Raw genomic sequence first — 13,175 nt, forward strand, 5'->3', positions numbered from 1 at the left:
CAGGGCAAATTGAAAGCAATTCGACCGAAAGGACACGTGTGCATAAGGGTTCATCACCACACCGGAACTCGATCCATGAGCCCCGGAGTTTGTTCAGACTTTTGGGTCAGAAAGCACAAAAAAAACTGATTTTCATATGTCAGTTGTTTCTCATCAGTTGCAAAAACATTCGTGTTATGTTATGTCTTCTGTCATGTTAATCTATTACAGGGAAAATTTCTGAGAAAATCAGCCTGCCAGCGAGACGAGTGGAGAATTCATGTATATGTCATATTCATGACAAATGTTTGAGAGAGCAAAGTAAGCCGGGGTTAAGTAGAAGTGCTCTCAGCAACAACATTTAGTCGGGGAGAGAATTGCTTTGTTTAGATTGTGACTTCGGTTGCAAAAGTGTGTGCGCTTAGTAGCGGAGGCTGGATGCAGTCGTTCGATTCATTTCACTAATACTTACAGGAAAGGGGATATTGACGCTATTTCCTGCTTTAGCGGCATCTCCTACGTAATTAATGAAGAATTTAGTCCGGGCGGCTCGACTTAAGTTTAGTCCACGTAGGTGACGTCGGTTGTGAAAGTTAAAGTAGGTTGCTGTCATGCTTTGTTGGATGTGCTTTACTCATATATATATCGGTAACCGCGACACAAGAAAAAGTAATGGCACGGTTCGATGCGCAGGTCGCTACACTATAGGCTAAATGTGACAGAAGCATCATCGGAGTATACACTGGAAACGTATACATCTGCTAGTTTAATTAAGCTTTTTTGTCGCTTTTAGTCGAGTATTTAAATCAAGTTTAAAGAGTATTTAAATCGAATTTAAATCGGAAACGAAGCTTGTTTCGCCGTTTGTTAAGTTTTTTTAACTCTTTTTAGAAAGTCTTATCACAGCTGTTTAAGTTGTCATCGGATGATGGATATTCCTGGTTCGTAAACATAAATTCACCGATCACTGACGTTTTTTTAAGCTATGTAGTTCTGTAGTACGATAAGGTGTTGGAACTCTCGTGTAGTGCTATCTGAGTTGACATTTTGATTTCGTGTGTCTGGTCTTCGTCCCATAGCGGGCAAATTAGTAACTCCGTAGTTTTTCTTATGCGCAAGTTTCGCAAATGGTCAGGTTATCGAAGAAATCCTTGGGATGAATCCTTATTTTGTTGGCGGTGATGGTAATATTCTACTCAGGTTCAAACAACAGGTACAAAACTGCACAGATTATAAGATATATCAAGGATTTGAAAGGGGGATTTTTTATTTAACATGGAATTAAGCGTTTTATGATGATAACTGCAGTGTTTTGCAATAACACAGAAGGTACTCTATAGTCTAGATACAGCAATTCATCTTTGGGAACAGTCTAGTCTAGATACAGAGCAAATCATAAGGGAATTCGCCTAAATTAGTTGGGTCCTGTTAGCCTAGCAATTCGATACGTCGATTAAATCGCTCGACAAAACAGTTAGAGCGAATTGAAAAGGTAGTGAGGCTTTCGGCTAAGAAAATGTCGGTGTACGAGGAGGAAAGTGGAAAAAATGCACTTACGCTGGTGACATTGTGCATTCATGTATATTTTATATTCATGAGAGTTGTGGCGTTGTCTGAGAAGGAGAAGTGAGTTGGTGTTAAGTAGATGTGCCCTCAGTAACAGCTTTTTTTTCGGTTTATTTTCATAAAACTTACAGGGCGGCGACGTTGGCGCTATTTACGATTCACTCATGGTAAAAATACTTTGGCATTTTGGCATAATTAATACCACACGAAACCATTGTAGCGAGAGGCTCTCTATTGCACGAGCATAAAACCATAACAGTTATTTCAGCCAGACGCACTGGGAAGTGATGGGTTAGGACAATCCGCTTAGAACGATAGGTGGACACCCTTTCGTGCTGGCCAAAGCAAGGCCCATCTATTTTTTTGTCCGTGCATTCATGTGTAAACCGTATAGTTAGTGCTGACCCTTGGGTAAAGTAAATTTTTTCCCGATGCATTTATTGAGAAATGATCGTGCACTGTCGCTACTGACGCAAACAAGTAGATTGCAAGATGGCAGAATTTGAATAAAAGAGAGCACAGATTATCACAAGGGCACCGCATTGATTTCTTCCCATGCTTATACACTGACATCTTCTGCATTTGCTGGTTTAATCAAGCTTTCTTATCGCTTAATTATTATTCTGTAGTAAGGATAAGGTGTGGAAACTCTCGTTAAGCTATCTGCGTTGACATTGGTTTCGTGTTCCAAGAGAAGTTTCGTTAATGGTCATGTTATCGAGGAATTCCTTGGTATTAATCCTTATCTTGTTGGCGGTGATGGTGATTTTTTACTCAGGTTTAAACAACAGGTACAAAACTGCACAGAGTATCAGTTATATTAAGGATTTCAAAGGGACATGTTTTATTTAACATGGAATTTAAACATTTTTGGTGATAACTACAGTGTTTTGTAACCTTAAAGATATAGAACATTAAACATATAGCATAGTGTGGTAATATATAATTTAAGCAAGGATGGTTAGATGTTGCAATTCTCTTTTCAGATATGTCAACTTTCAATGGAAGGCTGGCAAAGCAATATTGCCTGGTAAGTAGGGTAATCGAATAATCTGTAATATAAACTACCACCAACGCTAAATTACTATGTAAAAATCTACAACAACAAACTACAACAATTGACTCTATCCCAAAACGTAAAATTAACATTTATTCGTGACTAATCATTCTTACCAACAAAGTAAGAGGCTCAACCAATTCAGGTCATCTCGCCATGCACCTTTCTCTGGTTATCGCTTCTTTGGCTGGTTACTTTTCCCGTATCAACAAATAACATTTCTAATGACTAGGTTCCTTTGGGACCACACGCAGTCGAACTCAAATTAAATAGATGGTTTCGTAGAAGCAAAATGCGACGATATTAAATCAATGAGCTGCGGACAATTTGCATATTTCACCAATCAGGCCACATCGAAGCAATTTATGACTGGTGTTTATGAGACGTTGAGCTGGTAACACAATTTGTTAAAAAGGAGGTTCTTTGATGGTTTGTATCTGATAGCGAACAAATCTATTCCGAAGTCATTAACACAGAGTGGAATTGTCTCTGACTTGTTAGTACAGGGAAAAAGTGCCCTCAGTCACCAGCTGCACTGTTAAAACCTAATAGGTCAAAATTGTGTGCTCTAACCTCACATGTCAATTATTTGGGACAGAAGACAACACATTGGAAACAGAAAGGAATTCAGCCCTGGTAGAACTACATGGTTTGGTGCAGAAGAAACTTCGGCATTTACAGGTAAAACATCCCAACAGTACATAACGTTTTCAACAAAAGTAAATTTTCTTTGCTTTTGTAACTGGTTTTAAACCGCACTAAGATTATAATTTTCAATTAGAAATTTGTGTTGTGTACAAGTAACACGTAGAAGCTATTCTTGCCATTTGCCCACAAACACAATCAAATTAGCATTCAGATAACCTAATCAAAATGTTTGTTTGTGATCAGAACCCGACAAACTGCTCGAAGGCGCGCAAGCTTCTTTGTCAAATACAAGCCGGTAACTGTGGATTAATATGCAATCTTCACCACATCGGAATATGTTTCCTGCTTGCGATTGGAACAAACAGAACATTAGTGTTAAAGACTGAGTTGGCGATGTACCCAGTTAAGTCACTAAACGAGGCGTATTTGCCTCTTAGCGAAACGTGCAACGATTGGTCTGAGGAAGAGTTCAACAATGTTCCCAAAATGGCAGGTATGCAGCAAATCACACAAAAACATCACGTATTTTATAATTGCCCAAATAGGATAAACAGATGGAATATTAATTACAAGACCTGTGATTTTCTTTAATGAAAACGATATTTACTAACCACATTTTTCTGTAAAACTTCATAACAACACATTCTTGCGAAAAAGATTTTTTGTCAAACACGTATTCACAGAACAAATTTGTCTTGTGAAATCAAGATTTCTGTATGGATAAATAGAAGCAACCATGTTTCATCAAGTTTGTCAACCTATGATTTTTGTAGGAGACAAACTTACGGAGACAACAAGCGATCGACGTGTCGTGAAAATTACTGTCAAAAACCAATTCCGACCATTTACTCCATTCGCACCCAACACGTACCCAGAAACTCTCAAGGAAACTCTATCTCCCCTTTGTGACGAGCCCCAAATATGGTGGGTTGGTCAGTTGATGGAATTCATCACCAGACCTCAACCAGCACTCACCAAGCGACTCGAAACAGCTAAGAGAGAGGTCGCCTTCGTGCATCCAATTGTCGGGTAAAGTGAGATGTTATTCTCGGCCTAAAAATGTTCTTGGAAAGTATGGTTAAGGCACTTGGACGTGGTGAAAACGGTTTGAGCGCTGATATGTTATGCAAAATGTTATAAAACAAAAATTTCAAGCAACGCATGAGAGTTTTCTTTGATATTTACTTTGAAAACAAATAACATTGGGCAAAACTACAGAGTCCACGTCAGAAGGACGGACAAGTTGGCCGAAGAATCCGATTTTTATTCTCTTCACGATTACATGGTTCATGTGGAGAAATGGTTTGACAACTACAGAAACGTCACAAAGAGTAACGTCACTGGAAAAGTTTTCCTGGCAACCGATGACGTCAGGGTGTACAAAGAGGCCACAAAAGAGTAAGAAATCACATTTTTACATTAACCCCAGATTTACGATTCTGTCCTGATTTTGCAGATTTCCCAATTACGTTTTTGTGTCCTTCGCAACTAAATCCAATTTTGCACAAAGAGGAACATCAGAAGGATTTTGGGGGATCGTTGAGGACGTTGCTTTGCTCAGTGAGTGCGACCACGTCGTATGCACCTTCAGTTCAAATGTAAGTGAAGCACATAAACAACTTTTTAAATACGTCATTGTTTAATTATTGATAAGATATTATATAGACCAACCGTTAACTTTGTCGCGCAGGTTGGAAGATTTGTTTACGAAAGAATGTTGGCCGAAAGAGGTTCGAGTGAAGCAACTGCGATATCCGTGGACGCATTTTGGTCATATCCCGGTCAAAACGGCCGACATGAAACCATACAGGCTTTTGAGCCGAGGAATGGAAATGAAATACAACTTGAAGTCGGTGACATCATAGTGGACGCGAATTGTTATAAGGATTGCATTGGGACGAACAAGCGAACTAAAAAGACTGGGATTTATCCGATGAAGAATGTAAAGATAATTCCTCTAACAGCAGCTTACGCAGGAGTGTAGAAAACCCAATATCTTCTCTGAACTGAGTATAGTTAACCCTTAAAGTCGTATTGCGCAAATCAAAAGCAATTCGACCGTAAGGACACGTGCACATAGGTGGTAAATCACCACACCGGAATTCGATCCAGGAGCCCCGAAATTTGTTCAGACCTTTGGGTCAGAAAGTACAAAAAAATTATTTTTATATGTCAGTTATTTCTCATCAGTTGATGCAAAAACATTCGTGTCATGTTGTGTCTTCTGTCATGTGTCACGTCATGTTAATCTATTACAGGGAAAATTTCTGAGAAAATCAGCCTGCCAGCAAAACGTGAGGAGAATTCATGTATATTTCATATTCATGACAAATATTTGAGAGAAAACAGTGAGCCGGGGTTAAGTAGAAGTGCTCTGAGCAACAACATATAGTCGGGGAAAGAATTGCTTTGTTTAAAATTGCAACATCGGTTGCAAAAGTGTCTGCACTCAATAGCGGAAGCTAGATGCAGTCGTTTTCACTAATACTTACAGGAAAGGGGATATTGATGCTATTTGCGAATTGCTTACTGTAAACAAACGTTTGCTTTTCAACTTCATATTTGGCGGCATTTTCTACGTGGTTTATAAAGAATTTAGTTCGGACGGATCGACTTGAGTTTAGTCCACGTAGATGACGCCGGTTGTGGGAGTTAAAGTATGTTGCTGTCATGCTTTGTTGGATGTGCTTTACTCATATAGGGTATATGCAGTACATAGTTTATTATACTTCTGCTAATTTTTCCTCGAACGAGAAACGAAGCTTTTGTCATTGAATATGAAATGAGTAAGGTCTAACCACAGGAGTTTAAGTTGTCATAATATCGAATGGTATTTAACACTGGTGTGTAAAACACGGTAGCACAGATGTGTCATATGGGACCAAAATATTGTTTGGTAAAAGACATTGCTTGTACTGCCAAGCCTATAAACCTTGATACGAACTGTGATCTCCAAGTAAGGACCTGCGCAGTAGGGCGATCCTGCCAATCGTGCGATTGCATTTAACATTGCTGCATTAATTGTCTGATTATAGTGCATATTTTTGAATATATAAATGCACATACATTTTTACCCCAGTAAATGGATAACGTTGTTTCGCTTTTCGGTATCAGCTTAAAAAGAAAGATGTGACAAAAGTCCTTACGCAAAAGTAAATAAATACTCGTACATTTATATGTGTATGTCCAGCATGTGTGCGTTGTAATGCATTGAGGAAAGTTAAGACGGAAAAAGGAAACAGTTAGGTTGGGACATAAATTGGACAGAGTTCTAGACGGACCTTACCGACAACGCCAAGAGGCGATCGCTAAATGCGTGCAAGCCGCCCACGCGAGAGGATACAACGTCATTGCGTTGCAGCACGGTGGTTGGTGCGCCGGATCACGTGACGCAGTTCACACATTCAAAAAGTATAATGCGAGCTCTGCTTGGCAATTCTGTAAAGGGAGGAGCATGGGCAAACCAAGTTTACAGAATCGACATTGGTTACCAGGTAAGCGACTTTTGTATTGCGGGAGTATTGCATACAATTCTTCCCTGTTTTTGTATAGCACTGTATACTATTGTTTATTAATACAAGCACATTGAAAACGACAAATTCGTTTAATAAAATTTTACCACTCTTACGTTTATCTATTTTTTTCAGAACATACTAACGGAAAACCATCATTTGTATCCATTGTGCACTGTGCTGTTTCCTACGGCAATAAAATTGGTGCGAATAACTGTTTTGTGAGGTTCTGCGTGAGGTTGCTGAAAAAACTGAAATGCCAGCGGACACATTACGCAATACTGATGCTGTAAAGAAAGTTGTCTTCATTACTTTCTTTATTTTAACCTTTGCCATACGGTATGGTTACGGAATTCTTTCGCCAGCACGGGAATTGATCCTAGTATGGGTTTGAACAGCGACCCCTTACCACCAAACACAACACCAGAGCCTCAAAAAAGATCTGTACCCCAACGCTGCTTACCTAAATAAGGAAAGGCCCAGACCCTGCAATAACGGCTCAACATAGCCGAATTACCTCACACTGGTTTCACTACATGGGTGTCTGAATTTAATAAAACGTTCTAATATTAAAGCTACTATACAAAATACATAAAATACCAAGAAACATTAATAAACCTTTCGGTGCAAATTACTCGACAACATTCAACAACCACAGTACAGCACGACGCCTATCTCGAGACCAACGAGTCATTCGTGCAGCACTACTTGCACCGGCCAATCAACCAATTAACGAACTGCATGTGAACCAATGGAGCGTTACGGAATGTGGCACACATAAAAAAATACTGTAATGCGGAAATAAATACAAAGCGGAATTTGATAAAAAGTGAGTGCAAGAAACCGATGAAAACAAAAGAATAGTACGTGCGAAAATGTATAAAGAGTGCTTCAAATAAACAACACAGATAATCAAAGAATCCATAAAGCATTGGTGCCATATGTTGTATTCGCCACACTATGGCTCTGTGCGATGAAACAGTGGACAGTTGCGCACCAGTGTATCTTGGCCACAATATACCACGTGAAACCGCATAGCTCCTGCAGCTAAGCTGGTAGAGCATTGGGCCTGGTTAGCCCAGGGTCGTGAGTGCAAACCTCACCGGAAGCTTGATTTCCCAGATCTTGCTTTGACTGGTGCAGAAAAATTGGCTGATCCAGCTAGGCTGGTTCCTGCACTGCGTAGCCTTTCAACCTAGTTATTCTGATACGATAGTTGTGATCGCCAAGTGAAGACCTGCGCAGAGGTCGATTCTGCCAATAATGCGATTGCATGAAATATTGTTATTAAAGCGGTTGATGGCTAATTCAGCAAGTTGTGCTGTATAGAAAAAGCGAACAACACGTTTACAAAGCGGTAGACGCGACACAAGGAAAAATGGTCATGTTATCGAAGAAATCCTTGGTATTAATCCTTATCTTGTTGGCGGTGATGGTGATATTCTTCTCAGGTTTAAACAACATCTACAAAACTGCAAAGTATTAGATATATCAAGAATTTAAAAGGGAGATTTTTATTTAACATGGAATTAAGCGTTTTATGATGATAACTGCAATGTTTTGTAATAAGTCATTCGCAGAAGGTACTCTATAGTTTAGATACGGCAATTCATCTTTGGGAACAGTCTAGTCTAGATACAGAGCAAATCATCAGGTAATTCGTCTAAATTAGTTGGGTCCTGTTGGCCTAGCAATTCGATACGTTGATTTAAACGCTCGACAAAACAATTAGAGCGAATTGGAAAGGAAATGAGGCGTTCGGTCCACGGAAATGTTGGTGTACGAGGAAGGAAGTGAAAAAAAAGCCTTTACGCTGGTGACATTGTGCATTCATGTATATTTTATATTCATGAGAGTTGCGGCGTTGTCTGAGAAGGAGAAATGAGTTGGTGTTAAGTAGATGTGCCCTCAGCAACAGCATTTAATCGGTTTATTTTCTAAAGACTCACATGGCGGCAACATTGACGCTATTTGCGATTCACTCCTGGTAAAATTACTTTGGCATTTTTGACGTTTAGGTAATAAGCAATACCACACGTAACCATTGTAGCGCGAGGCTCTTTATTGCACGAAATAATGACCCGAAAGAAGGATTTCCTTCGAAATTTTTTGTCCGTGCATTAATGTGTAAACCGTAGTCAGTGCTGACCCTTGGGTAAAATAAATTCTTTCCCGGTGCATTTATTGAGAAATGATCGTGCACTGTCGCTACTGACCCAAAAAGGTAGATTGCAAGAGGCTGGTAGAGTGCGAATAAAATAAAGCACAGATTATCACAAGGACATCGCATTGATGTGTGCCCATGTTTATCTTAATAAGAGCTTAATTGTCCCCTGGAGTAAATAGACAAGTGTATGGAAGTTCTTAACAATGGTTGTTAATGCGCATCAGATATCATTCTTTGATCGGACTTTCATGACTGCGGCTACCATATAGTTTTCTTATAGTCAACGTGGCAAAAACAATGCTATAGGCTATGCGTGGTAGAAGCATCCGCGGGATATACACTGACAACTTCTGCATCTGCTGGTTTAATCAAACATTCTTATCGCCTAATTATTATGTAGTTAGGATAAGGTGTGGAAACTCTGGTTGAGCTATCTGTGTTGACATTGGTTTCGTGTTCCAAGGGAAGTTTCGTTAATGGTCATGTTATCGAAAAAGTCCTTGGTATTAATCCTTATCTTATTTTCGGTGATGGTGATTTTTTCCTCAAATTTAAACAACAGGTACAAAACTGCACAGAGTATCAGTTATATTAAGGATTTAAAGGGAAATGTTTTATTTAACATGGAATTTAAACATTTTTGATGATCACTGCAGTATTTTGTAATCTTAAAGATATAGAACATTAAACATATAGCATAGTGTGGTAATATATAATTTAAGCAAGGATGGTTAGATGTTGCAATTTTCTTTTCAGGTATGTCAACTTTCAATGGAATGCTGGCAAAGCAATATTGCCTGGTGAGTAAGATTATTAAATAATCTGTAATAGAAACTGAAATCAACGCTAAGTTACTTTGTCCTAAAAACTACTACATCGAACTATCGACTCAATCCCAAACCGTAACATTTATTCGTGACTAATCATCCTAACCAATCAAGTGATAGACTCAATCAAAATCAGGTCATCTTACCTTGTACCTTTATCTGGTTATCGTTTCTTTGGCTGGTTACTTTTCCCGTATCAACAAGTAACATTTCTAATGACCAGGTTCGTTTGGGACCACATGAATGGAACTCAAATTTAATAGATGATTGTACGAGCAAAAGAATAAATTAATAGAACAATAATTTCGCAGAAGCAATTGCGACAATATTAAATCAATGGAGCTGCCGACAATTTGCACTATTTCACCAATCAGGCCACATCACAGCAGTTTATGACTGGTGTTTATGAGACGTTGAGCTGATAACACAATTTGTTAACAAGGAGGTTCTTTGATGGTTTGGTACCGAACAAATCTATTGCGAAGTCATTAACACAGAGTGGAATTGTCTCTGACTGGTTAGTACAGGGCAAAAGTGCCCTCAATCACCAGCTACACTGTTAAAACCTAATAGGTCAAAATTTGTGCTCTAACCTCATATGTCAATTATTTGGGACAGAAGACAACACATGGGAAACAGAAAGGAATTCAGCCCTGGAAGAACTACATGGTTTGGTGCAGAAGAAACTTCGGCATTTACAGGTAAAACATACCAATAGTACACAACGTTTTCAACATAAGTAAATTTCTTCCTTTCGTAAATGGTTTTAAACCGCCCTAAGATTCTACTTTTCAATTAGAAGTTTGTGTTGTGTACAAGTAACACGTAAAAGCTATTCTTGCCATTTGCCCACAAACACAATCAAATTACCATTCAGATAACCTAATCAAAATGTTTGTTTCTTATCAGAACCCGACAAACTGCTCGAAAGCGCGCAAGCTTCTTTGTAAAATACAAGCCGGTAACTGTGGATTAATATGCAATCTTCACCACATCGGAATATGTTTCCTGCTTGCGATTGGAACAAACAGAACATTAGTGTTAAAGACTGAGTTGGCGATGTACCCAGTTAAGTCACTAAACGAGGCGTATTTGCCTCTTAGCGAAACGTGCAACGATTGGTCCGAGGAAGAGTTCAACAATGTTCCCAAAATGGCAGGTATGCAGCAAATCACACAAAAACATCACGTATTTTATAATTGCCCAAATAGGATAAACAGATGGAATATTAATTACAAGACCTGTGATTTTCTTAATGAAAACGATATTTACTAACCACACTTTTCTGTGAAACTTCATAACAACACATTCTTGCGAAAAAGATTTTTGTCAAACACGTATTCACAGAACAAATTTGTCTTGTGAAATCAAGATTTCTGTATGGATAAATAGAAGCAACCATGTTTCATCAAGTTTGTCAATCTATGATTTTTGTAGGAGACAAACTTACGGAGACAACAAGCGATCGACGTGTCGTGAAAATTACGGTCAAAAACCAATTCCGACCATTTACTCCATTCGCACCCAACACGTACCCAGAAACTCTCAAGGAAACTCTATCTCCCCTTTGTGACGAGCCCCAAATATGGTGGGTTGGTCAGTTGATGGAATTCATCACCAGACCTCAACCAGCACTCACCAAGCGACTCGTAACAGCTAAGAGAGAGGTGGCCTTCGTGCATCCAATTGTCGGGTAAAGTGAGATGTTATTCTCGGCCTAAAAATGTTCTTGGAAAGTATGGTTAAGGCACTTGGACGAGGTGAAAACGGTTTGAGCGCTGATATGTTATGCAAAATGTTATAAAACAAAAATTTCAAGCAACGCATGAGAGTTTTCTTTGATATTTACTTTGAAAACAAATAACATTGGGCAAAACTACAGAGTTCACGTCAGAAGGACAGACAAGTTGGCCGAAGAATCCGATTTTTATTCTCTTCGCGATTACATGGTTCATGTGGAGAAGTGGTTTAACAACTACAGAAACGTCACAAAGAGTAACGTCACTGGAAGAGTTTTCCTGGCAACCGATGACGTCAGGGTGTACAAAGAGGCCACAAAAGAGTAATACATCACATTTTTACATTAACCCCAGATTTACGATTCTGTACTGATTTTGCAGATTTCCCAATTACGTTTTTGTGTCCTTCGCAACTAAATCCAATTTTGCACAAAGAGGAACATCAGAAGGATTTTGGGGAATCGTTGAGGACGTTGCTTTGCTCAGTGAGTGCGACCACGTTGTATGTACCTTCAGTTCAAACGTAAGTGAAGCACATATACAACTTTTTAAATACTTGATGGTTCAATTATTGATAAGATAAAATACAGACCAACCGTTAACTTTGTCGCGCAGATTGGAAGATTTGTTTACGAAAGAATGTTGGCCAAAAGAGGTTCGAGTGAAGCAACTGCGATATCTGTGGACGCATTTTGGTCATATCCCGGTCAAAACGGCAGACATGAAACCATACAGGCTTTTAAGCCGAGGAATGGAAACGAAATACAACTTGAAGTCGGTGACATCATAGTGGACGCGAATTGTTATAAGGATTGCATTGGGACGAACAACCGGACTAAAAAGACTAGGTTTTATCCGATGAAGAATGTAAAGATAATTCCTCTAACAGCAGCTTACGCAGGAGTGTAGTAAACCCGGTATCTTCTCTCAACTGAGCATATTTAACCCTTTAAGTCGTATTGCGACCAGATGGCGAACTCTCAGCGATCCACAGGGCAAATTAAAAGCAATTCGACCGAAAGGACACGTGTGCATAAGGGTTCATCACCACACCGGAACTTGATTCAGGAGCCCCGGAGTTTGTTCAGACTTTTGGGTCAGAAAGTACAAAAAAACACATATTTTTATATGTCAGTTGTTTCTTATCAGTTAATGCAAAAACATTCGTGTCATGTTATGTCTTCTGTCATGTGTCGCGTCATGTTAATCTATTACAGGGAAAATTTCTGAGAAAATCAGCCTGCAAGCGAAACGTGAGGAGAATTCATGTATATTTCATATTCATGACAAATATTTGAGAGATCAAAGTAAGCCGGGGTTAAGTAGAAGTGCTCTCAGCAACAACACTAGTCGGGGAGAGAATTGCTTCGTTTAACATTGTAACATCGGTTGCAAAAGTGTCTGTACTTAATAGCGGAAGCTAGATGCAGTCGTTTTCACTAATACTTACAGGAAAGGGGATATTGACGCTATTTGCGAATTGCTTACTGCAAACAAACGTTTGCTTTTTAATTTTCATATTTGGCGGCATTTTCTACGTGGTTTATAAAGAATTTAGTTCGGACGGATCGACTTGAGTTTAGTCCACGTAGATGACGTCGGTTGTGAAAGTTAAAGTATGTTGCTGTCATGCTTTGCTGGATGTGCTTTACTCATATAGCGAATTTGCAGTACATAGTT

The 13,175-nt window shown here is 39.1% G+C and overlaps 2 protein-coding genes across 2 annotated transcripts; both read left to right on the forward strand.

Annotated features, from left to right (window-relative positions):
• The first annotated feature begins 2,502 nt into the window (after positions 1–2,502).
• On the forward strand, positions 2,503–5,389 carry LOC145909465 (alpha-(1,6)-fucosyltransferase-like). The gene is made up of 7 exons (XM_082996856.1): positions 2,503–2,575; positions 3,201–3,283; positions 3,494–3,743; positions 4,024–4,279; positions 4,469–4,648; positions 4,707–4,848; positions 4,941–5,389. The coding sequence occupies exons 1-7, from the start codon at positions 2,503–2,505 to the stop codon at positions 5,232–5,234; spliced, it is 1,278 nt and encodes a 425-aa protein (XP_082852982.1). The 3' UTR covers positions 5,235–5,389.
• A 1,277-nt stretch (positions 5,390–6,666) lies between these two features.
• Positions 6,667–12,404, forward strand: LOC145909466 (alpha-(1,6)-fucosyltransferase-like). Its single transcript, XM_082996857.1, has 9 exons — positions 6,667–6,744; positions 8,092–8,213; positions 9,686–9,729; positions 10,375–10,457; positions 10,666–10,915; positions 11,194–11,449; positions 11,639–11,818; positions 11,877–12,018; positions 12,111–12,404. Exons 1-9 carry the CDS (start codon positions 6,667–6,669, stop codon positions 12,402–12,404), a joined length of 1,449 nt encoding a protein of 482 aa, XP_082852983.1.
• Positions 12,405–13,175: the final 771 nt, after the last annotated feature.

This window comes from Ascidia mentula, chromosome 7 (genome assembly GCF_947561715.1).
Source record: "Ascidia mentula chromosome 7, kaAscMent1.1, whole genome shotgun sequence".
NCBI lineage: Eukaryota > Metazoa > Chordata > Ascidiacea > Phlebobranchia > Ascidiidae > Ascidia > Ascidia mentula.

Excerpts from the sequence above, each read along its gene's own strand:
- LOC145909465 (XM_082996856.1), top strand. The coding sequence starts at position 2,503 with ATGGTTAGATGTTGCAATTCTCTTTTCAGATATGTCAACTTTCAATGG. Across the intron at positions 2,576-3,200 it reads TGGCAAAGCAATATTGCCTG|AAGACAACACATTGGAAACA; the intron begins GTAAGTAGGGTA and ends TATTTGGGACAG. Across the intron at positions 4,280-4,468 it reads TTCGTGCATCCAATTGTCGG|AGTCCACGTCAGAAGGACGG; the intron begins GTAAAGTGAGAT and ends GCAAAACTACAG.
- LOC145909466 (XM_082996857.1), top strand. The coding sequence starts at position 6,667 with ATGCGAGCTCTGCTTGGCAATTCTGTAAAGGGAGGAGCATGGGCAAAC. Across the intron at positions 10,458-10,665 it reads AGAAACTTCGGCATTTACAG|AACCCGACAAACTGCTCGAA; the intron begins GTAAAACATACC and ends GTTTCTTATCAG. Across the intron at positions 11,819-11,876 it reads TACAAAGAGGCCACAAAAGA|ATTTCCCAATTACGTTTTTG; the intron begins GTAATACATCAC and ends CTGATTTTGCAG.